The sequence below is a fragment of the Macaca nemestrina genome, chromosome 15, assembly GCF_043159975.1.
Source record: "Macaca nemestrina isolate mMacNem1 chromosome 15, mMacNem.hap1, whole genome shotgun sequence".
Taxonomy (NCBI): Eukaryota; Metazoa; Chordata; class Mammalia; order Primates; family Cercopithecidae; genus Macaca; species Macaca nemestrina.
In genome coordinates, this window is record NC_092139.1 from 19,055,472 (window position 1) to 19,079,533 (window position 24,062).

At 46.2% G+C, this 24,062-nt stretch overlaps 1 protein-coding gene across 2 annotated transcripts; it reads right to left on the bottom strand.

Annotated features, from left to right (window-relative positions):
• LOC105496453 (deoxynucleotidyltransferase terminal interacting protein 1) lies at positions 1–23,956 on the bottom strand. Of its 2 annotated transcripts, none has more exons than XM_011766877.3 (13): positions 23,800–23,956; positions 23,156–23,226; positions 21,890–21,986; positions 17,186–17,284; positions 12,110–12,178; positions 11,791–11,847; positions 11,191–11,249; positions 9,841–9,886; positions 7,715–7,773; positions 7,553–7,613; positions 2,219–2,290; positions 476–531; positions 1–359 (listed from the first exon to the last, which is right to left on the bottom strand). In XM_011766877.3, the coding sequence occupies exons 1-13, from the start codon at positions 23,902–23,904 to the stop codon at positions 221–223; spliced, it is 990 nt and encodes a 329-aa protein (XP_011765179.1). In that variant the 5' UTR covers positions 23,905–23,956; the 3' UTR covers positions 1–220. The 2 variants fall into 2 exon arrangements, with proteins under 2 accessions (XP_011765179.1, XP_070935311.1); XM_071079210.1 differs by lacking the exon at positions 23,800–23,956 and adding an exon at positions 23,635–23,741.
• Between the last annotated feature and the right edge of the window lie 106 nt (positions 23,957–24,062).

Genomic DNA, 24,062 nt, shown 5'->3' on the forward strand with positions numbered 1-24,062 from the left:
TGTGTTAATTACAAACTGTTTAATTGTTTCTTATCCCAATAATTTTACAAATATAGAACCACATGCCAGTCTGGGGGTGCTGTGCAGTGAGTCACTACAAACTCGCTCAGGTACAGCTTAATGCCGCTGAGATCCATCTAGGAGCAGTCCCAGCGGTGGCCTCAGCCGTGTGAAGAGGGCTTTGGAGGAGGGCTGCCAAGTGTGGCCAGGGCACCTGGTCTCAGGTCTGTGGAGGTGCTTCAACAGCACGATGCTCATTCTCTGTCCGTAGTGTCTCCATATACTTTCTCATCTTCTCCACCATCCAGGAGGGTAGGACAAAGGATTTCAATTCTTCTAGCTTCAGATCCAGGCATCCTCTGGAACAGACATTGAAGAGGGAAGTTGGGGGAAGTGAGGACATAGGCCCTGCCTCATTCTAGGGCCTACTTTGAGGCAGGGAGAGGAGAAGGGGCAGGAGACCCACTGGTTTTACCTGTAGTCATCACTGGCCGCAAGGTCCCGGATGTCTTCCTCGATGAGGAGGTAGGCCTGAGGCAGGAGCAAGGGAGAGGGATCATTGCGATTCATTTCACTCCAACTCAGTAACACTTCATTAAACATCTGCTTAACGTAAGGCCTGCTCTAGGTGGAAGAGGGGGGATGCGGTTTACAATTTAGTAGGGAAGAGTAAGTGGGGAGAGATGGGAATGGTTCCTTGAGACAATCTTTTACTACAGTAGATGCTTTATGGATGGGAGAGTAGGGACTGGTGACTTATTTATAGCCTCCTCTTTTAAAAAAGGACCCATTTCTCTCTTGAATGATGTGAAAAGTAAAAATAAAAAAAAGAAAATAAAGAAAAAAAAAAGGGATCCACCATTACTCCTACACCTTTTGGTTAAGATCAAGTGTACAAAAGGACCCAAGGTGGGTTATAACAAAATGGCAAGAAAACCAGCAAAATATACATGGAAATAGGAAATCAGGAAGAGGAAACCATGTGCTCCCTCTGAGGACAAAGATAACTTGGTTTTGAATTTGTGGCAAAATGGAAAACATGGTAAACTGCCCTGCTGTCTAGTAATTGGCCTGTATTGTACTGAGGCCTGTAGAAATGCTTTGTCACAATGCCTCGGTCTACAGTGGGTGAGGGCCCTTTTGTGAACTTAACATATAGAAAGAGTTGTTCATCACATTAGAAAGTCTTCTGTGGGAGACTTTTTAATGTTAGGGTCAGGAATAATTGTGTATCCCTCGAGTAATTTATCTACATCTTATGGGCACTATGAACCATAACAGATCAGGTGTCCATGAGCGGAGCCTAGAGCTGAATTTGCCAGCATCTGTAGAAGTGCACAGCTCTCCCAGGTCAGCAATATAAAAAACACTTTTTTTTTTTTTTTTTAAAGAACTAGTTTTACTGGTGGCTTAATTTTAGGTCCTGCCCCCACCCCCTACCATCTATTTCTTATTTATGTTATGTTATATTTTATGTACATGGAGCTTAAATCTTTTTTGAAGTAAAGCATAGGCATAGAGTGGTACAATAAAATCAAAGGTAGCTCTCACTGGCAGAAAGGAGATGGCATATCAGTTTGTAAGACACTTAGATTCTAAAAGGAGCAGTACCTGTGGTGGGAGGGAGTGAGTCCTCAGGTGGGGGACATTGTGTGTGATGGACAAAGCCCTCAACACTAGTTTTTGAACACATGCAATGATGATTTTCCTAAGGTTGCTGTTTCATATGATCTGAGAACTCTTTAAGTAGAGGTAAATCTGGAGGGGGCTGCCAGGTGTGCAAACACATTTCATTGCTAACTCCTACTGCCAAGGGTTGCGGCCTCGAGTACTGGTTTGAGAAAAGATTCTATAGCTGTGTCTGGTGGAAGAGTGATCAATGAGTGAAGTCTATCAATGGGTGCAATAGTGGGGAAAAGTAGTATTGTGTGTCTTATACCTGCTATTCCCATGGACAGCTAATAATATCCAAATATGTGATCTTGGAGGCATGAGGAGAAAGTGTGAGGGGGTGGAAGGGAGATCTAGGGGATAGGGAAGGGAACCTGAAGATTACAATTTGCTCTTCAGCATGAAGAAATGGGCCTATAAGTCTCTCTTCTCACACACTGGTCAGGCTTGGGGAGTCAGATTTGGAGGTAAGCTGTCACCTACAGCCAAAATCCTGGTTTCCAGGTGGGGTGGGTCGCTGGCAGTGGCACAAGTGAATGCTGCTTACCATCTTGCCCCCTGTTGCCCGCATGTGATGCTGCTCAGCCAGCCAGTGCTTGTCCTGCGGGTCAGCTGCATACTGTAAGGGATGAAGTTATAAGAGAATTAGCCTCGGGTAAGGGGCTCTTCTCATTTGGTCCCAGAGCATACTCTTGGCCCTTGAGCAGCTCTTACCAAAAGTTCTTGTCTCCTAGCGTGGTGGACTTAGAGGGCTCACTAATCTCTTCAGAGAAAGCTGAGCCAAACCCAGAGGGCAGACCATGGGACCCAATTCCCAGAGACTTAGTATACTCCCAATCCTCACTCCCTTCTCAAAACAAAGCACCCTGGGCAACTGGTGGGACTGATAACTATTACTTTAGAGCTTTCTCTTTTAAAAAATGAACTGAGGTGGCTTGTAACGCCTGTAATTATTACAGTGACCATAATAAAACAAAAATCAGGACACCTCATGTACTGTCAGATGCATAATAGCATCATGGTTAAGAACTCAGTTTTGGAGTTACAAATGAGGTTTGTTTGTTCATTTATTTATTGAGATGGAGTTTCACTCTTGTTGCCCAGGCTGGAGTGCAATGGAATGATCTCGGTTCACCACAACATCCGCCTCCCAAGTTCAAGCGATTCTCCTGCCTCAGCCTCCCAAGTAGCTGAGACAACAGGCATGCGCCACCACACCTGGCTAATTTTGTATTTTTAGTAGAGACAGGGTTTCTCCATGTTGTTCAGGCTGGTCTTGAACTCCCAACCTCAGGTGATCTGCCTGCCTTGGCCTCCCAAAGTGTTGGGATTACAGGTGTGAGCCACTGCGCCCAGTTGTTTATTTATTGAGACGGAGTCTCACTCTGTCATTCAGGCTAGAGTGCAGTGGTGTAATCTTGGCTCAATACAACCTCTGCCTCCTGGGTCCAAGCTATTCTTCTGCTTTAGCCTCCTGAGTAGCTGGGATTACAGGCATGTGCCACCACACCCAGCTGACTTTTATATTTTTAGTAGAGACAGGGTTTCACCATGTTGGCCAGGCTGGTTTTGAACTCCTGGTCTCAACTAATCCACCTGCCTCAGCCTTCCAAACTGTTGGGATTACAGGTATGAGCCACCGTGCTCAGCCCAAATAAGGCTTAAATTCTGGTTTCTAGGTTGGGCGCCTAGAAACCAGAATTTAAGTGCCTTAAAAAATAAAAAATTTGAGGAGTGAAGGGACGCTGAATTTTTTTTTTTTTTTTTTTTTTTTGAGACAGAGTATCGCTCTGTCACCCAGGTTGGAGTGCAGTGGCGTGATCTCGGCTCACTGCAACCTCTGCCTCGTGGGTTTAGGCAATTCTCCTGCCTCAGCCTCCCGAGTAGAGTAGCTAGGAACTACAGGACTATACCACCATGCCTGGCTAATTTTTGTACTTTTAGTAGAGATGTGGTTTCGCCATGTTGGCCAGAGTGGTCTTGAACTCCTGACCTCAGGTGACCCGCCCGCCTTGGGCTCCCAAAGTGCTGGGATTACAGGCATGAGTCACTGCACCTGGTCAAGAAACTGTGTTTTGCTATTACCTCCTGTGTATTGTCTGAATCTTTTTACAACAGGAGTGGGTTTATATATTATTTCTATAATCAAAACATTTAAAAAAGGAAAAGAATTTGAATAATGGCTTCTGAAGGACAGAAAAATGGGCAAAAGATGTAACAGGCAGCTTACAGAAGAAATACAAATAGATTCTAAATGACTGAAAAGATACTTATAATCACTAATAGAGAATTGTAAAGTTGGGCCAGGTGCAGTGGCTCATGTCTGTAATCCCAGCACTTTGGGAGGCTGAAGCTGTGGATCATTTGAGGTCAGGAGTTTGAGACCAGCCTGGCTAACACGGTGAAAACTCATTTCTACTAAAAATATAAAAATTAGCTGGGTGTGGTGGCGGGTGCCTGTAATCCCAGCTACTCGGGAGGCTGAGTCAGAAGAATTGCTTGAACCTGGGAGACGGAGGTTGCAGTGCACCGAGATTGTGCCGTAGCACTCCAGCCTGGGTGACAGAGGGAGACCCTGTCCCATTAAAAAAAAAAAAAAAATTGGCCGGGCGCAGTGGCTCAAGCCTGTAATCCCAGCACTTTGGGAGGCCGAGACGGGTGGATCACGAGGTCAGGAGATCGAGACCATCCTGGATAACACGGTGAAACCCCGTCTCTACTAAGAAATACAAAAAACTAGCCGGGCGAGGTGGCGGGCACCTGTAGTCCCAGCTACTCGGGAGGCTGAGGCCGGAGAATGGCGTGAACCCGGGAGGCGGAGCTTGCAGTGAGCTGAGATCCGGCCACTGCACTCCAGCCTGGGCTACAGAGCGAGACTCTGTCTCAAAAAAAAAAAAAAAAAAAAAAAAAAAAAAAAAAATTGTAAAGTGAAACAACAAAAAATTTTCCCTCCAGTTATTGGACTGGAAAGATTAAAATGAGAGGTAATAACCACTGGTAATGAGAGTGTGGGTTTGGAGTTTATTACAAATGGTGGATTTTAGAATTGGGAAACTATGATAATAATGGTTAACATTTATTGAGCCTTTACTATGTGCCAGGCATTATGCTGAGTGCTTTACTACACTCTCTGTTAGTTAACCTTAAAAGGTTGGTCTAGGGCCGGGCACGGTGGCTCACGCCTGCAATGCAGCACTTTGGGAGGCCGAGGAGGGTGGATCATGAGGTCAGGAGTTTGAGACCAGCCTGGCCAACATGGTGAAACCCCATCTCTACTAAAAATACAAAAATTAGCCGGGCGTGGTGGTGGGCACCTGTAATCCCAGCTACTCGGGAGGCTGAGGCAGAGAACTGCTTGAACCTGGGAGGTGGAGGTTGCAGTGAGCTGAGATCACACCACTGCACTCCAGACTATGTGACACATCAAGACTCCGTCTCAGGAAAAAAAAAAAAAAAAAAAGGTTGGTCTATCACTATTCTCATTTTATACAGGACAAAAACAGACTCAGAAATGTGGATCAATTCCCAGACTTGAGCTAGTTAAAAAAAAGAAAAAAGAAATATGGAGCCATTTGTTTAAGTTCATGCAGCTAGTAATGGAACCAGGCCCGAAGCCATACTTTTAACCACGCTGAAGTGGGAATTCGAAGTAGGTCCAAGGGTGTATTGATTTTGGGGATGATACAAACAAAGCTTCTTGGAGGAGGTGGATCTTAAAGAATAGTCAGGCAGATAAGGGTGGGAGAGGAGGCCACCCAGGTAATGGGAATAGCAAGAGTGATGACATTAAGAGAGGAAAACAAAGAAGGAGCCACTGGGAAAATGGTTTAAGTGTTGGAACTCGAGGATATCAGACTGGAGAAGAAGCATGAGCAGGTATGCCTTTCAAAGAACTTGAAAACTTGCACAAAATGTGGCAGAGAAAGCCCGTGATTCTGGGACCCCATAGGGACTGTGCAGTTCTGGCAAGGGGTGCCAAGCCTTACATACAGGTGCAAAAAACCATGCGTGGAACACACATGCACTGCTCTTCTTCTAATCTACTTTGATGCTCCTGTGACCGATAAAATACAAAATCATTTAAGAGGGTGAGTGAGTTTATGATTGCCTCCATTATTCCCTCAAACAGTGGGGACCAAAACATAGCTGCTCTCAGGAGAGGAGTACCCTCTTTGAAAAGGCATAGGACCCTGCCTCACTCCAAACTCTATTTTTTTTTTTTGAGATGGAGTTTTGCTCTTGTCGTCCAGGTTAGAGTGCAATGCCGCGATCTTGGCTCACCGCAACTTCTGCCTCCTGGGTTCAAGCGATTCTCCTGCCTCAGCCTCCCGAATAGCTGGGATAATAGGCACGCACCACCATGCCCAGTTAATCTTTGTATTTTTAGTAGAGACGGGGTTTTTCCATGTTTGTCAGGCTGGTCTCGAATTCCTGACTTCACGTGATCCGCCTGCCTTGGCCTCCCAAAGTGCTGGGATTACAGGTGTGAGCCACTGTGCCTGGCCCCAGAGTTATTTTAAAATGCAAATGTGAGGGTAGCGCCATCTTGGCTCACTACAACCTCCGCCTCCTGGGTTCAAGTGATTCTCCTGCCTCAGCCTCCCAAGTAGCTGGAATTACAGGCATGAGCCACCATGCCCAGCTAATTTTGTATTTTTAGTAGAGACAGGGTTTCTTCATGTTGGTCAGGCTGGTCTCGAACTCCCGACTTCAGGTGATCCTGCTGCCTTGGCTTCCCAAAGTGCTGGGATTACAGGCGTGAGTTCACGTGCCTGGCCGAAACTCTAATTTACAGACAACCAAATATGTTAGTGGGTAAGAGCTCAGGCTTTGGTGAGGACAGACCTGGATTTGAATCCTGACTCACCACTTCTAGCTGAATAACTGTGGTCAAGTCACTCAGCCTTTCTCAACCTCTGATTGTTTCAAATTTGTGAAATAGAGATGGCAATACTTATTTTTTAAGAAAATATAAGTGTGGGCCGGGCGCGGTGGCTCAAGCCTGTAATCCCAGCACTTTGGGAGGCCGAGACGGGTGGATCACGAGGTCAGGAGATCGAGACCATCCTGGCTAACACAGTGAAACCCCGTCTCTACTAAAAAATACAAAAAAACTAGCCGGGCGAGGTGGCGGGCGCCTGTAGTCCCAGCTACTCCGGAGGCTGAGGCAGGAGAATGGCCTGAACCTGGGAGGCGGAGCTTGCAGTGAGCTGAGATCCGGCCACTGCACTCCAGCAAGGGGGACAGAGTGAGACTCCGTCTCAAAAAAAAAAAAAAAAAAAAAAAAAAAAAAAGAAAATATAAGTGTGGCTGGGCGCGGTGGCTCAAGCCTATAATCCCAGCACTTTGGGAGGCCAAGACGGGCGGATCATGAGGTCAGGAGATCGAGACCGTCCTGGCTAACATGGTGAAACCCTGTCTCTACTAAAAAATACAAAAAACTAGCCGGGCGAGGTGGTGGGTGTCTGTAGTCCCAGCTACTCGGGAGGCTGAGGCAGGAGAATGGCGTGAATCCGGGAGGTGGAACTTGCAGTGAGCTGAGATCTGGCCACTGCACTCCAGCCTGGGCGACAGATCGAGACTCCGTCTCAAAAAAAAAAAAAAAAAAAAAAAAAAAAAAAAAAAAAAAAAAAGAAAATATAAGTGTGGTACTTAAAACTGTGTTTGGCACCCAATAAACTTGCAGGCAAAGTAGCTGTTATTACTGAGGCACAGAGGTGCTGAGTAAATCATGAAAGGTAAAAGTGAATGGCAGAGGTGCAACTAGAACCCAGATGTCCCGACTCCAAGATCAGTGTTTGTTCTAAGCTTCTCTGTGCTGAGTGGAGTTCCCAGTCTACTCCCAATGCAATGGCCTGCTTTCCTCTCAGCACTCACCTACCTTAAAGAGGTGTGGGTGCTTGATGTAGATTCTTCCTCTGGTGCCCCCCATCCCCAGCGCCCTGAAAAGTAAAAGCCAAGTGGTAAAGATTCCAGAAAGTGTAGTCCTACGAGTGAATCCCTGAGCTGTTTCCTCCATCAGTGCCAAAGCTCTTAAACTTACTTGTTGGCTCGAGATCCCAACACAAAGGTGGTAGATTCATTCAGGCGAGCTGGGTCCCACTGTGCAAAAAACAGAGAAGCTGGTGAGGGTGAAGTTTAATCTGGTGAGTAGGACAGAAATACTCCTCCCCCTGCCCTTTTCTAACCCTTACCCTTGTCTATTATTTAATCAACCGTTTACCTAAGACACTGAGTACTCACAATATGCTAGGCCCTGTCTGTGCTAGATACTGGGGATAAAGAGGTGAATAAGATACAGTCTCTGTTTTCTAGGATGCCACCGACATATGTACAGATAATTACATCATTATGTGATGAGGCAATGACACAGGTGAGTGCAGGGTCTGAGGGCTGCCGAGGGGAGGGTACAGCCAGGAAGGCTTCCTTAGAGAGGCATTTCCCAAGTTAATTCTGAAAGGGTGAGCACAAGTTGGGGTAAAGTGGGTGAGGAACAAGGGCATTCCAGACAGGGGGCAGCATGAGCAAAGACAGGTGAGAGGCAGCCTGGCATGCTGGAGAAACTGCTAGTAATTCTGTGCTGCTAACAGAGTACAAATTAGGGAGTGGCAACTGATGGGGCTGGAGAGAGAAACACAGAGGAGTAGGAGGTCCTGGGAGGTTATGTTCAGGGGACTGCATTTTATATCTTCTGTAGGCAATGGGGAATCGCTGAAGGCCTCTGAACAGGGAGTGAGAGATTTACTTTAAAGATAGGTTAGTCTTCTAGCAATGTGGATAATGGATTTGAAGGAGCAAGACTACAGGCAGGGAGAGCAGTTTAGAGGCCGCTGTGATAAAGCAGTTGGAAAGATGCTAAGGGCCTGAGCTAGGGCAGCAGTAAGGATGAAGAGAAGGAAATAGGAACTGCAATATATTTAAGAGGGAGAATTGTCCAGGACTTGACTGGATGTAGGGAGGTGAGGAAGAGGAGGAGGCAAAGATGATTAAGATAAACAATGTAAAGAAGGGCTGTGAGGAGATTCTGATTTCATGTTTGGATATGCTGAGTCTGAAATGCCTATGGAACTTCCAGCAGAGTGGTCAACCAGATAGTAGGATATATAAGTTTTAAAGTAGAAAGAGAGGCATGGGATGGACAAAGAAGTATGGGAGTTTTAGAACATGGTGGTCCCTGAAACCATAAGAGTATATGATTTAGATTATCCAGAGAGTTACTTTAGATGGAGAAGTGGGCCAAGGAGAGAATTCTGGGGAACATCCATTTATATAAGTCACTGATGAGGAAGAACTCAGGAGAGAAAGGGAGGCAACAGAGGCTAATGGTTGAGAGCAGAGACTCTGGTGTCAGCGGGTCCTGGGTTTGAGACTTGGCTCGATCACTTACGAGTTATGTGACTTTGGGCAAGTCTTTTTTTTTTTTTTTGAGACGGAGTCTCGCTCTGTCGCCCGGGCTGGAGTGCAGTGGCCGGATCTCGGCTCATTGCAAGCTCCGCCTCCTGGGTTCACGCCATTCTCCTGCCTCAGCCTCCCGAGTAGCTGGGACTACAGGCGCCCGCCACCTCGCCCGGCTAGTTTTTTGTATTTTTTAGCAGAGACGGGGTTTCACCGTGTTAACCAGGATGGTCTCGATCTCCTGACCTCGTGATCCACCCGCCTCGGCCTCCCAAAGTGCTGGAATTACAGGCTTGAGCCACCGCGCCCGGCCAGACTTTGGGCAAGTCTTAAGTGCATTAAGTGTATAAGACAACTGAATAAAGTAATTTATGCCCACAGGGAAGTTGGCAGAAAAGGAAACCCCTCATTCATAGAATGGTTCACAGAATCGATCTCATAAGTTTGTTATAAAGATTAAATGAGACAGTCTACACAAAAGATTTAGGGCATTGCCTGTTACATACTAAGTATTGAGTCAGTATTAGTGACCACTAGCTCCTACAAGAAGGCTTCAGCAAAGAGTCAAGCCTTCTCTTTGTTTTGCCTCTAACTCCAATTCCCACACAGGATCCTCTCTGAGGCCAGTGTGGCTGGAGGTGGAGAGGGGGAAGATGGCTCTGGAATGGTGGACATGCATCCTTCGCCCCCTGCCCCTTTCCCCCATGGTGGATCCCAGAGATAGTGGGACTAGCTCCTGGGATAGTGGTCTCTGCCATGCTCATATAATCATACCTTAGGACCTTCCCGGCGAATTGGTTCACAGGATTTTGGTTTCCATCTGCTTGGAAGGAAAGAATAAAGGTGAATTCTCCAAGGTGAGACCTAGAACTGAATACTGGCTTGCTGGTGGTGGTAGGAGTTCCTCACACACTCTCACTTTAGCCTGGGTATCCTCCTTCGTGGTGACACATTAGAGGAGGAACAAACAGAAAAAAAGCACTGGACTAGAAGCCATTCTAGCACTAGCTCTGCTCTTACATAGTGGCATGAGCAACTCCAAGAACCTCTGAGTGGCAGTTTTCTCATCTGTCAAAAGAGACAAAAACAGCAACTGCCCTACCTATCTTGTGTTTGTGAGGAATAAAACTGCTTCGTGTAGGAGACACATCTAAGGTATGACAGTTAATACTATCCCATCTACTAAACCAGTTGTTTCAAACTAACCCCACGCCTCTGACCCAGACCAGTGTGGCTTTATTTGATTTAAATACTGGGCTTCCATGTAACGTTTTGTTTAAAAAAGATTCTGCTTCAGAATTTTTTTAAAAAGTGGGGCTGGGGGGTGGGTTGAGGGGGGAAGGAAGGATGAATAGGCAGAGCACAGAGGATTTTTAGGGCAATGAAAGCACTCAGTGTGATATTAGAATGGTGGATGCCTGTCACTATGCATTTCTCTAAGTTCAGGTACAACACCAAGAGTGAACTCTCATGGAAACTATGCACTCTGAGGATCAAGACGAGTCAAAGCAGGCTCATCGAATGTAACAAATTTACCACTCTGGTGCCTGATGTTGATAATGGAGGAGGCTGTGCATGTGTAGGGGCAGGGAATATATGGGATAAGTCTGTACCTTCCTCTCAATTTTGCTGTGAACCTAAAACTGCTCTAAAAAAAAAAAAAAAAAAAAAAAAAAAATATATATATATATATATATATATATATATATATATGAAAATGACCAATTTGGAGGTAATGGTAACTATATGACATTAGGCAAGTAATTCTCTGAGTCTGTTCTGTATCTGAAAAATTAATGATACCTTCTTTAGAGGGTGGCTATAAAGATTAAAAGGTAAAGTATGTAACGTATTTAGACCAGTCATAAGCATTCAATATATACTAACAGTGACAAACCTCTGGTGTTCAATCAAGCTGGGCCAAATTGTTCAGGGGGTAAAACAATTTCCTCCTCACTACCCTTCTTCCTCACCCCTCAAACCAGGGTAACTCCCCTCCCTCCATGATGACTTAAGCTAATGGATCTGATTTTGACGGGCACAGAACCCTGGCCTCTTTTCCTTTAGGGCCCCTCTCTCCATCTGCTCCCCTATGCTATCACCACACTGTTGGTTCCTACTCACACCATGCCGGCGGCTGCCCGGTCGCTTGACAGGATGTGTCCAGGAGGCCGTCCTTTCCTCTGCCACAAAAAACAGCTGTCAGAGGTCTGACCCTGTGGTCATGCCCCATTGGCAGGTCTGGGGTCACTTGGTAGAGATGGTTTTCCAAAGAGATCAAATGACATTTGATGGGGACAGGGAGAAAAACTGCCTCTCATGCCTAGGAAGGCTCAAAAGGGCTTTGAGGAAGCCCAGTACCTCATGGAGTGAAGAGCCTTTTTTGAGAGATAGGGTCTTACTCTGTTACTCAGCCTGGAGTGCAGTGGCATGGTCATAACTTGCCACAGCCTTGAACTCCTGGGCTCCAGTGATCCTCCCACTGCAGCCTCTCATGTAGCTAGGACAACAGAAACGTGCCAGCATGCCAGGCTAATTTTTTTTTTTTTTTTTAATTGTAGAGACAGGGTCTCACTATGTTACCCAGACTGGTCTCAAAACTCCTGAGCTCAAGTGATCCTCCCGGCTTGGCCGCCCAAAGTGTTGGGATTACAGGTGTGAGCTCCCACAACTGGCCTGATGAGCCTTTTTTCAGCCAGAAAACAAAACAAGGAAATGGTTTACCTTTTTAGGAAGGGGGCTTCCTCGATGGGCACATTCTTCTTCTGCCTGCCGGCCACGCTAAAAGAAAAGCGAAGGGAGTCAGTGGAAGGCCAATGCCTGGGAGCTGCAAGTCCTCTGGAGTTGCAGAAGACACAGCCCGGGACTATTGCTCTCCAGCCCCACCCTGACCCAGGCCAAAGAAGCCCATCCAGCATGATGCTGTTTGGACCTGGTCCTACAAATGGAAGGTACATGAAACCTCCCGGGGCCCACATATTTCATTTACCTCCCAGCCTGAAGGACCTCCCCCTCCAATACCCCAAAACACAGTGACTCTGACCTTTATTCCTGGAAGCTCATGGGTCAATCTGGGTATTACTTTTTCTCCATCTGAAAATAGCAGTTTAGCCTGAAGGGAAAAAGACCAAGTGTTACCAGTCACTATTTTGGTGGGTAAGCATACCCCACCTACTTCCTCTTTTTTTTTAATTTTTGGAGACAGAGTCTCACTCTGTTGCCCAGGCTGGAGTGCAGCAGCACCATCTTGGCTCACTGCAACCTCCGTCTCTTAGGTTCAAGTGATTCTAATGCCTTAGCCTCCAAAGTAGCTGGGACTACAGGGGTGTGCCACCATACCCAGCTAATTTTTGTATTTTTAGAAGAGATGGGATTTCACCATGTTGGACAGGCTGGTCTTGAACTCTTGACCTCAGGTGATCCACCTGCCTTGGCCTCCCAAAGTGCTGCAATTACAGGCATGAGCCACTACGCCCGGCCACATATGTATATATTTATATGCATGGAAATAGATACCTATTTTTAAAAAAATATTGAATTATCATAGCTGAAAAAATTTAAAAATTTAAAAAAGCAAAGTAAGAAAAACCTGGAATCTCATTACATAAACTACTTTTAATATTTCAATGTAAATTCTTCCTTGCTTTTCCCATGTAAATACATACTATATATTTTTTCAAACTAAATACATTAGCATAACACATATTCCTCATTAAGCTGCTGTTTTTCTTTTTTCTTTTTTGAGATGGAGTCTTGCTCTGTCGCCCAGGCTGGAGTGCAGTGGTGCGATCTCGGCTCACTGCAATCTCTACCTCCCAGGTTCAACCAGTTCTCCTGCCTCAGCCTCCGGGGTAGCTGGGAGTAAATTACAGGCGTGCCACCACACCCAGTTAATTTTTTTCTTTTTTTGTAATTTTAGTAGAGATGGGGTTTTATCATGTTGGCCAGGCTGGTCTCAAACTTTTGACCTAGTGATCTGCCCGCCTCAGCCTCCCAAAGTGCTGGGATTACAGGTGTGAGCCAGTGTGCCTGGCCTGCTGTTTTTCTTTTAACAAATATTGAGTACCTAGGACCTAAGTGCTGTGGACACAGCAGTAACTAGGACAAGCTCTTGTGGAGCTTATAGTTTGTGGGTGATCTCGATAATAAGCACAGAAACAAACAAGGTAACTGTGGATCATGATAGATGCTGTGAGAAAAAAAGAAAAAAAGCCCAGGCAGATGTGACAGAGAACACCAGAAGGGGAGGGCTACTTTGAGAGAATGGCCAGCGAAGGCCTTGCTCAGAAGGTGGCCTCTGAGTTGAGATGTGAAGGAGGCTATAACAAAAGCCGGGGAGAAGTGTTTCAGCAGCGGGGAGGAGTGCAGAAGCTTGAAGGTGGAAACAACTGGCTCATTTGAGGAAGAAAAGGATGGAACGGGCAGAGGGGAGATGGTGCATGAGCAAGAACCTTGTAGCAGGTGGAGAATTGGGTTCACCCGACCTCTGCCAGTGGCATTTGAGTGTTGAGGGCTCCCCCTTCTGGAAACACTCTTTTCTACAGGCTCCTGTGGTCACACTTTCCTGTGTTCCTCCTACTTCTCTGGCCACTCTTTATCTTAGCTTTCTTTGTTGGTTTTTCCTCCTCAATCTGGTTCTTTTCCCTCTATCCTCTCTCATTACATATTCTATCTGCTCTCACCTATTCTCACAGCTTCAATTAGTATCTATAAACCACGACTCCATAATTCAGCTGTAGACAAAACGTTATCCTTTGAGCTCTAGACTTGTATATCAAATAGTCTGCCCCATGTCTATGCTTGGATGGCTCAAAGCTGCTAATCCATAACTGGATTCATGTTCTTCTCCAAACTTTGTCCCTTTTCAGTGAAGGGTGAACAAGTCTCATACATTTGTGTGGTAATCTAATTCACACCTGTCTGCTTAAGTAGGCTGTTAAGTTCTATTAGAGCAGGAAGCTTATTTGTTCATTTATCGTTTGTTTGTTCCTTCATTAATTCAATAATTCAGCAAACTCTGTACACATACCAACAGTCATATTCCAGGGCTGGGAATACAGTGGTGAACAAGATTAGGCCTCAACTCTTTTTTTTTTTTTTTGAGACGGAGTCTCGCTCTGTTGCCCAGGCTGGAGTGCAGTGGCGCGATCTCGACTCACTGCAACCTCCGCCTCCCGGGTTCACACCATTCTCCTGCCTCAGCTTCCCGAGTAGCTGGGACTACAGGCACCCACCACAATGCCTGGCTAATTTTTTGTATTTTTGGTAGAGACGGGGTTTCACCATGTTAGCCAGGATGGTCTCGATCTCCTGACCTCGTGATCTGCCCTCCTCGGCCTCCCAAAGTGCTGGGATTACAGGCGTGAGCCCCTGCGCCTGGCCAGGCCTCAACTCTTGTAAAGCTCAAGATTTTAGCAGAGGTAGGAGTGCAAGAGGAAGACCTCTCTGATATTTAAACTAAGATCTGAAGGAAAGAAGGAGCCAGCTTTATAGAGTTAAGGGTAGAGTACTCTAGGTACTAATAACAGCAAATGAAATGGCCCAAGCTTGTGCTGGAGGAGCAGAAAGGAGTTCAGAACGGCCAGAGTATAGTCAATAAAAGAGCGGTGAGATGAAATGAAGTTAAAGAGGCCGGGCACGGTGGCTCAAGCCTGTAATCCCAGCACTTTGGGAGGCCGAGATGGGCGGATCACGAGGTCAGGAGATCGAGACCATCCTGGCTAACCCGGTGAAACCCTGTCTCTACCAAAAAAACACAAAAAACTAGCCGGGCGAGGTGGTGGGCGCCTGTAGTCCCAGCTACTCGGGAGGCTGAGGCAGGAGAATGGCCTAAACTCGGGAGGCGGAGCTTGCAGTGAGCTGAGATCTGGCCACTGCACTCCAACCTGGGCAACAGAGCGAGACTCCGTCTCAAAAAAAAAAAAAAAAAAAGAAATGAAGTTAAAGAAGCAGGCAGAAGCTGGTCTAGGGTGAGCTCTGTAGGTCATGGTAAGGCATTAAGACTTTATTCTCCCTGCAACAGGAAAGTCACTGAAGGGTTTTTAAAACGGGGAGTGACATGATCTAATTCATCTTTACAGAGATAAGTCTGGCTGCTGTGAGAAGAGCGGATTGGAACTGGGTAACAGTGAATGTAGCTCTGGACTGAGATATAACTGTGTGAATTATGAACAGCTGAATTGGCTTCCAAGCCACAGGACTAGATGAAAACAGCTATGAAAACAGTGAGTCATGAAAGAGAAGGGGTCTGAGGACTGAACTTGGGAAGGCACCAACAGTTAGAGGCGGGGGGTGAGGGAGAAGAGTGGGCAATGAAGTTGGAGCAAAGTCAAGGCACTCGAGCCAACAGAGGAGTGTTCCAAGAAACACGAAATGATCCACTGTGACAAATGTCACTGAGAAGCTGAGTAAGTTTAGGACAGTTAGGGACCAGAGGGTTTGACAACACAGAGGTTACTAGTGACCCTGACAAGAGGGGTTCCAGTGAAGTAGTGGGGACTGAGGGACTGAAGCAAAAACAAAACAAAACAAAAAAGTGAACAGAATGAATGGGATGTGAGAAAGTGAGCCAGCAACTGTTGGTGACCTTTCCTGATGTCTCCCTATAAAAGGGTGATGGCAACAATTCCTACTAATAACAGCAGCTGACACATGTAAACAGGTTCTCTATCTTGGGAACAGTCACTTATAGACCTGATGTCATGCCTCCTGACCACACCAGAGAGGCAGGGAGGCAGCAGGGTGCTCATCCCCATGATACCAAATGGGGCCATGATAACTTGATCCACCAAGTACCTGCAGAGGTGAGACCGATCTTAGCTATTCGAATTATTGTGTGCCTTAAGCCATTTCTTTTTTTTTTTGGTTTGCCTTTAAAAATTTTTTTCTAGCTCTATTGATGTATAATTGATAAACAGAAATGGTATATATTCAAGGTGTACAATGTGGTGAACTGACATATATATACATAGTGAAATGATTACCACAATGAAATCAATCAACACATCCACCGCTACCATTTTGCGTGTGTGGACACTTAAGATCTATGGTCTTAGCAAATTTGAAGTAAACAATAGAGATAAACTATAGTCATCATGCTCTACGTCAGATTGCCCAGAACTTGTTCGTCTTATAACTAAAAGTTTGTACCCTTTGATTAACATCCCCCCACTTCTCCCCTCCAGCTACTGCTACTCTACTTTCTGCTTCTATGAGTTTGCTAAGCCACAATTTCTTCATCTATAAAATAGTAATTAAAAGATATCTTCTGGCCGGGCGCGGTGGCTCACGCCTGTAATCCCAGCACTTTGGGAGGCCGAGGCGGGCGGATCACAAGGTCAGGAGATCGAGACCATGGTGAAACCCCGTCTCTACTAAAAATACAAAAAATTAGCCGGGCGCGGTGGCGGGCGCCTGTAGTCCCAGCTACTCAGGAGGCTGAGGCAGGAGAATGGCGTAAACCCAGGAGGCGGAGCTTGCAGTGAGCCGAGATCGCGCCACTGCACTCCAGCCTGGGCGACAGAGTGAGACTCTGTCTCAAAAACAAAAAACAAAAAACAAAAAACAAAAAAAAACACAAAAAAAGATATCTTCTGTACACAGTTTCTTCTGAGATATAAAAGAAATAATGCATTTATCCTGGTACCTGACATATAGCAGCTACTTCCCTTCCCTGTAAGCAACGGCCTCAACCTATCCAGATATATGGCTTGTTGGGCATTCCCCAAAATACCACTAATGGTAAGATCACATTTCTTTTTTTTTGAGACAGAGTCTTGCTCTGTCACCCAGGCTGGAGTGTAGTGGTGCCATCTCGGCTCACTGCAACCTCTGTCTCCCGGGTTCAAGCAATTCTTGTGCCTATGGCTCCCAAGCAGCCAGGATTATAGGCGTGTGCCACCATGCCCAGCTAATTTTCGTATTGTTTGTAGAGATGGGGTTTCGCCATGTTGCCTAAGCTGGTCTCAAACTCCTGGCCTTGAGTGATCTGCCCACCGTGGCCTCCCAAAGTGCTGGGATTACATGTGTGAGCCACCACGCCCGGCTTAGGATCACATTTCTTATCAGAGGCTCGAGAGCTAAACCTTGTGCCTGCATCTCTTGTCCCCCTTGGTCTCACCTGCTCCAGGCAGCTCCGACAGGCTTCCTGGATCAGCTGCTCTGTGTCCACCTCTTCCCCAACATTGTCTCGCACGTTCAGTGCTGCCTTCTGGAAGAACTAGGGTAGCACAACAGAGGACAAGGTCAGAGTCCTGTTAATGGGCATCAACCTGAAGGAAACTGAATACAAGACAAGCAAGACAAGCTTTTATCCTAACCTCATACAGAAAGGAAAAGTGATTATAAGCAAGGTTGGGATCGGCCAGATTTATAGATTCACATTTCAGGCTCGACCTCCTCCCTTTATTCCCCCTCTGAAGGATATAATCCTGGAGGTGCCCAAAAGATTGATGTGTAAACAGTGCAAAAAATCAAAGAATAACCCAAATGTCTAAGTGTAGCTTAAATAAATTATGGCATATCCACACCATGAAATTCTAGGCAAATATTAAAAAATCACAATAAAGGTGATGTAAGAGAATATAGTTTTGACAGGTAAAGGTATTCATGATATACCTCAAAGTGAAGGAAGGAGGTTGTAAAACAGTTTGGTATAGTGTGAGCTTATTTATGTAACACAGCACCAGCAAATACAGAGACAAAAGAATTCCAGGGATATACGCTGAAGTAACAGGTGATATTGTGGGTGACTGTTTTCTTCTCTTGGCTTATCTATATCCTTTTGATTTTTATAATGTACATACGTTACTTCTTTAGAAGGAAAAAAGAATGTCTGTGTCTGAAGTGAATAGGCCAGGGTAGGCCAGAAAATATATTAAGATAGCAGAAAGTCCTAATTGAATTCTGACTGTCCAGTCTGAAAGAAACATCTGTGGAATGGAGAGGAGTGAGACTTGACAAGGGCCCCAGGATGCCAGCAACCCCAATCGACTGTGAAAAGGGAAGGGAGAAGGTTTCTCTGCTGGGTACAGGGAGAGTTTGAGCCTGAATACATGAGAAGATAGGCGATGAGGTCCCAAAGACACCCGGGAGGCACTTGTGAATGTCCTCATAAAAACAGTCATCTCTAGAAAATGCCTAGTCAAGTAATGCCTAGAAAAACTGTCAGTTATCTCTGGGGTATAGGAAAATTCTGGAACCTAAACCCAGTACTTCTATTGTGAGAGACAATTATGGGAATGTGCTGCCATTTCATATTTAGCAAGGTTAAATGCCTCTGTCATTAACATCAAACCAACAAGACTGTGAATGGACTCGATTAGAAACCTCAAGAGTTTTAAGAGGAAGTCTTCAGGCCAGATTAAATGATCAGATGAGTTTAATTTAAAACAAAAACCTAAAAACTGGAGATGAATACTGGTATTCAATATCAACCAACTGAAAGCCAGTTAAAATAGTTTAGGTACTTTACAACCAGCCTGTGAGGTGGGCAGTGTAATGGACATATGGTGAGTGTAAGCTATCTCTGGATCTGAGAATGAAATCAGATCATGAATGAGGCATTCTCAAGCACTGTTGTATAACCTTTCTAGAGAGCAATTTTCTTGACGGAAAAATAGGTTTTCGCTTTTACCCACCAATTCCATCTCTGGGAATTTATCTCAGAGAAATACTCTCACATGTAAACAAAGATGTACATTCACAGTGTTCATTATAGTATTGTCTGTAATAGAGAAAAACGAAAACAATCTGAATATTCTAGGGGCTAGCTTATGGAATTTGGTCCATCAAATAGATTACTCTGTTGCCATTACAAAGGAATCGGGGGGAACTATTATGTACTGACTTAGAGACATGACCAAAATATGTCAAGTAGGCCAGGTGCAGTGACTCATGCCTGTAATCCCAACACTTTGAGAGGCCAAGGCGCGAGGATCACTTTAGGTCAGGAGTTTGAGACCAGCCTGGCCAACATGGTGAAACCTCGTCTCTACTAAAAATACAAAAAAATTAGCCGGGTGTGGTGGTGCACACTTATAATCCCAGCTACTTGAGAGGCTGAAGCAGGATGATCACTTGAAGCTTGGAGGTGGGGGTTGCAGTGGGCCAAGATTGTGCCACTGTACTCCAGCCTGGGTGACAGAGGTAGAATCCATCTCAAAACAAAACAAAACAAAAGTATGCCAAGTAAAATAAATCAAGTTGCAGAACAGTTGTGTGTAAAATGATTTCTTTTTTTTAATGCATATGCACACACACATACCACAAATAAACCTGGGAGACTATATAGTCAACGTTAACAATTTGGTATCTCTGGGAGGTGAGTTTTAGTGACTTCCGGCTATATTGTTAAACATATCTGTACTGGCCAGGCACAGTGGCTCATGCCTGTAATCCCAGCACCTTGGGAAGCTGAGGCAGGAGGATCACCTGAGGTCGGGAGTTTGAGACCAGCCTAACCAACATGGAGAAACCCCATCTCTACTAAAAGTACAAAAGTAGCTGGGTGTGGTGTTGCATGCCTGTAATCCCAGCTACTTGGGAGGCTGAGGCAGGAGAAGCACTTTAACCTGGGAGGCGGAGGTTGCAGTAAGCCGAGATTGCGCCACTGCACTCTAGCCTGGGCAACAAGAGCAAAACTCTGCCACAAAAAAAAAAAAAAAAAAAAAGGTGGGGTATGGTGGCTCGCACCTGTAATCCCAGCACTTTGGGAGGCCAAGGCAGATGGATCACTGGAGGCCAGGAGTTCAAGACCAGCCTGGCCAACATGGCGAAACCCTGTCTCTACTAAAAACACAAAAATCAGCCAGGCATGGTGGTACACACTTGCAATCCTAGCTACTCAGATGGCTGAGGTGCAGGAATTGCTTGAACTTCAGAGGTGGAGGTTGCAGTGAGCCAAGATCTTACCACTGCACTCCACCCTGGGTGACAGAGCAAGACTCTGTCTCAAAAAAAAAAAAAAAAAAAAAAAAAAAAAAAAATCATCTGTCCTATTACTCGCCTGGCTTATTTTCCTCTAGTCACACTGGCCTATTCATTGCTTTGATGTGCCAAGCACACTCTTGTCTCAGAGCCTCTACCATTTCCTCTGCAACTGGACTGCTTCTTCCCCAAGAATCTGCATGGTTTGCTTTTTCCTCACTTATTCAGGTCTCCATTCAAATGTCCTCTATCAAAGGCTTTCCTAGCCACAATCTATAAAACAGCAACCCTACTCTCTACTGGTTGCTCTCTTTCCCCTGTCTTCTCTCTTTCTCTAACACAGCACATATTTGTTTACAGAGAGCATATGTTCTGTTTACTGCTACATCCCCAGTGACTAGAATAGTGCCTGGTAGTATAGTAGTCATTCAATAAATACTTTTTGAGAGGGAGTTTTGCTCTTGTTGCCCAGGCTGGAGTACAATGGTGCAATCTCAGCTCACTGCAACCTCTGCCTCCCAGGTTCAAGATTCTCATGCCTCAGCATCCCGAGTAGCTGGGATTACAGGTATGTGTCACCACGCCTGACTAATTTTTTGTATTTAGTAGAGATGGGGTTTCAGCATGTTGTGTCAGGCTGGTCTCGAACTCCTGACCTCAGGTGATCCACCTGCCTCGGCCTCCCAAAGTGTTGGGATTACAGGTGTGAGCCACAGCGCCCGGTAAATAAATACTTCTTACATAAATGAATAAATGTAAGAGGAGGAGATTTAGGAAGAAAAACAAAGAGTTCAGTTCTGAACATACTGAGTTTAAAGCATCCTCTTTTGGTACATTTAAGTAAAGTCATGTGGAAATTTATTTATAGGCCAGGGAAAAAACCCGTAAATAATAATAATAATGGTAACTTTATTTATCCACATATATTTTTCGAGAAAGGCCCTCACTGTCACTCAGGTTGAAGTGTAGTGGTATGATCATAGCTCACTACAAACCCAAACTCCTGGGCTCAAGTGATCCTCTCGCCTGAGCCTTCTGAGTAGCTGGGACTACAGGCACGCACTACCATGCCTGGCTAATAAATTTTTTTTTTTTTTTTGTAGTAGAGATGAGGTCCCACTATGTTGCCCAGGCTGGTCTCAAACTCCTGGTCTCAAGTGATTCTGCCTCGGCCTCCCAAAGTACTGGGGTTGCAGGTGTGAGCCATTGTGCATGGCCCCAATAATGGTGATATTATTAAACAACTAATAAAAGTACTTACTGGACACTTGTTATGTCCTAAGTGCAGTGCTCAGCACAGTACATTTAAGTCATTTCATCCTTACAAGAAGTCAGCAAAAAAAAAAAAAAAAAAAAAAAACGTGACAGTGAGTGACAAGGGCAGATTAAAAAAAAAAAAAAGATATCTGAATTACCCTCAAGGAAGGGATAAAATTCTTGGGGGATTAAAAATTTGAAAGCTGGCCGGGCGCGCTGGCTCACACCTATAATCTCAGCACTTTGGGAGGCCAAGGTGGGCGGGCAGATCACTTGAGGTCAGGAGTTTGAGACCAGCCTGGTCAACAGCGAAACCCCGTCTCTACTAAAAATACAAAAATTCGCTGTGTGTGGTGGTGGGCGCCTGTAATCCTGGCTACTAGGGAGGCTGAGGCATGAGAATCGCTGGAACCTGGGAAGTGGAGGTTGCACTGAATCGATATCATGCCACTGCACTCCAGCCTGGGTGACAGAGTGAGACTCTGTCTCAAAAACACAAAACAAAACAAACAAAAAAACAAAAAAAAAAAAGGAAAACTTTAGATATCTGTGTGTAGGAAAGAGACGGACTGGTGATGCAAGGAAGGACTGGGCTCCTCATGAGTCTTTCCCGTTATTTTTTATCCTGTGTCCCTCTCACCTTCATGTACTTGTTGAAGACAGTCTGGATCTCCTCATTGATGCTAGGCTGCAGGACAGCTCGGAGGAGATCCATAGAGATGGCAGGATCTGTGAAACTGCATTCAGGAGGGAGACAGGGTGAGGGGGCATGTCCGAAACATATTCTTTCTCACCCTGCCCAGTCAATTATGGACATAGAATTCTTTAACAATACTAGACAACTTTTACTGAAAACTAGCTACATGCTCAGATTTTATTCAAATCACAAAGGCATGACTTTATTTCATTCTCATAACTCTATGAAGTGGGTATTATTTTCAAAGTTTTTTTTTTTTTGGACGGAGTCTCACTCTGTTGCCCAGGCTGGAGTGCAGTGGTGTGGTTTTGGCTCACTGCAACGTCCGCCTCCTGCGTTCAAGCAATTTTCCTGCCTCAGCCTCCCGAGTAGCTGGGATTACAGGTGTGCACCACCACACCCAGCTAATTTTTGTATTTTTAGTAGAGACCGGGTTTCTCCATTTTGGTCAGGCTGGTCTCAAACTCCCAACCTCAGGTGATCTGCCCGCCTCAGATCCCCAAAGTGCTGGGATTACAGGCGTGAGCCACTGCACCCGGCCATCTTTTTATATTTTTAGTAGAGACAGGGTTTCTCCATGTTGGTCAGGCTGTTCTCAAAGTCCTGACCTCAGGTGATCCGCCCACCTCAGACTCCCAAAGTGCTGGGATTACAGGCGTGAGCCACTGCGCCCGGCCCAAAGTGTTTTTATGAAATATAATACTTATTATACAGAAAAGTCTATACACTTTAATGAGTAATTACAGTGAACATCCATTTCACCACTACCAGCATCCCAAAGGCCCACCTTGTGCTCTCTCCCTTCCCTGAGATGGATACTATTAATCCGTCTTTATAGTTGAGAAAACAGGGGCTCATCGGAGGCTGCATGAGAACACAGTTGTCTGACTCCAGAGCCCGTGCTCTTAAACTCCATGCTAACTGACCTCTTAAGAGCCCTCAATCACAGAGCCAGTGAATGTGAGGGGTCTTAGGTATTTTTTATTCCCCAACCCATCTCCTGTGCCCTTCCCCATTTCGTGAGTTCAGAGAAGGAAGTGACTTGACTAGCTCAAGATCACACAGAGTTACAGGATCGGAGTCTCCTCTTTCTCAGTCCTGTGCTCTTTCTACAGGCTGTAGATCTCCATAGTCTTGTGCACTGGGGATCCCAAAGCTGCCATGCAAGCCAGTGGCTGGGATACAAGTCCCATGCAGGGCCAGCCTTACCTTGTTGTCATCTGTGAGCGGCGGCCCCTCCGCTGCACCTGCCGGTGCTTTATCATTATGTTCCAAGGGTTCTGTGGGGACCAACGGAACAAATGTCACTGCGGCCTGTGACACTGGCGTGGGGTGGAGGTGGAGGGTGGGTATGAAGTTAAACCTAAACATTCCTGCTTCTCAGATCCGTCACCATCTCTCCCGCCTTGGGGTATCGGGGGAGGACAACAGTTGGAAGACCCCCTCCACAAAAGAGGAACTGAGGAAGTTTCCTGCCTTAAAAGTCCCGACCCTGCCTTCTGGCACGGCAGGAGGAAGGGAAGCAGTGTTTACCGAGGGTCAACTCTGTGTCAGGTGATGTCCTGGGCGCTGTACCCGCCTTTATCTTCCCATCCCACAACAACTTTTATGAGACAGGTACTAATCATCTCCATTTTATAGAAGATGATCTGGGGACTCAGGGGGTCGACAGAGCTGGCCCACGTCACCTAGCTAGGAGGGCGGCACCAGAATTTGAATCCAGGTCGTCGGGCTGCGAAAACGCCAACCCCCTCTGCAGCTGCAGCCGCCGCGTTCTCGCCCGCGGGCCAGGGTCCCGGGAGCCCCGAGGCCCTGCCCGGCCCGAGCCCAGACCTCACCGGGGGCGCCCTCACCGTGAGAACCAGCTGCCCCGCTGCGCCCGCATCCCCCAGCTCCAAGCCGCCCCGCTCGGCCCCGCTGGGTCCCCGCGGCTGCTCGGCGTCGCCAGTGGCTCCCATGGCGCCCCAGGCCACCACAACTTCGCCGGACTCTGCCACCGGCCGGAAAGTGGCGCCGTGACGTCACTGAGGCGCGCTGCTCGTCCGCCCGGAAGCGCGACGCAGGCGCTGCGGGGTTACCATGGGAACCGAACCGCCGCGCCTCTCCCGGGACGGTT

What these genes read in the sequence shown, in the direction of transcription:
- LOC105496453 (XM_011766877.3), bottom strand. Translation starts at nt 23,904, where the DNA reads ATGGGAGCCACTGGCGACGCCGAGCAGCCGCGGGGACCCAGCGGGGCC. An exon ending in GAAGCCCCCTTCCTAAAAAG is followed by an intron (nt 11,250 to 11,790) that starts GTAAACCATTTC and finishes TTTTTGTGGCAG; the next exon opens with AGGAAAGGACGGCCTCCTGG. An exon ending in TTCGCCGGGAAGGTCCTAAG is followed by an intron (nt 7,774 to 9,840) that starts GTATGATTATAT and finishes TTTTTTGCACAG; the next exon opens with TGGGACCCAGCTCGCCTGAA.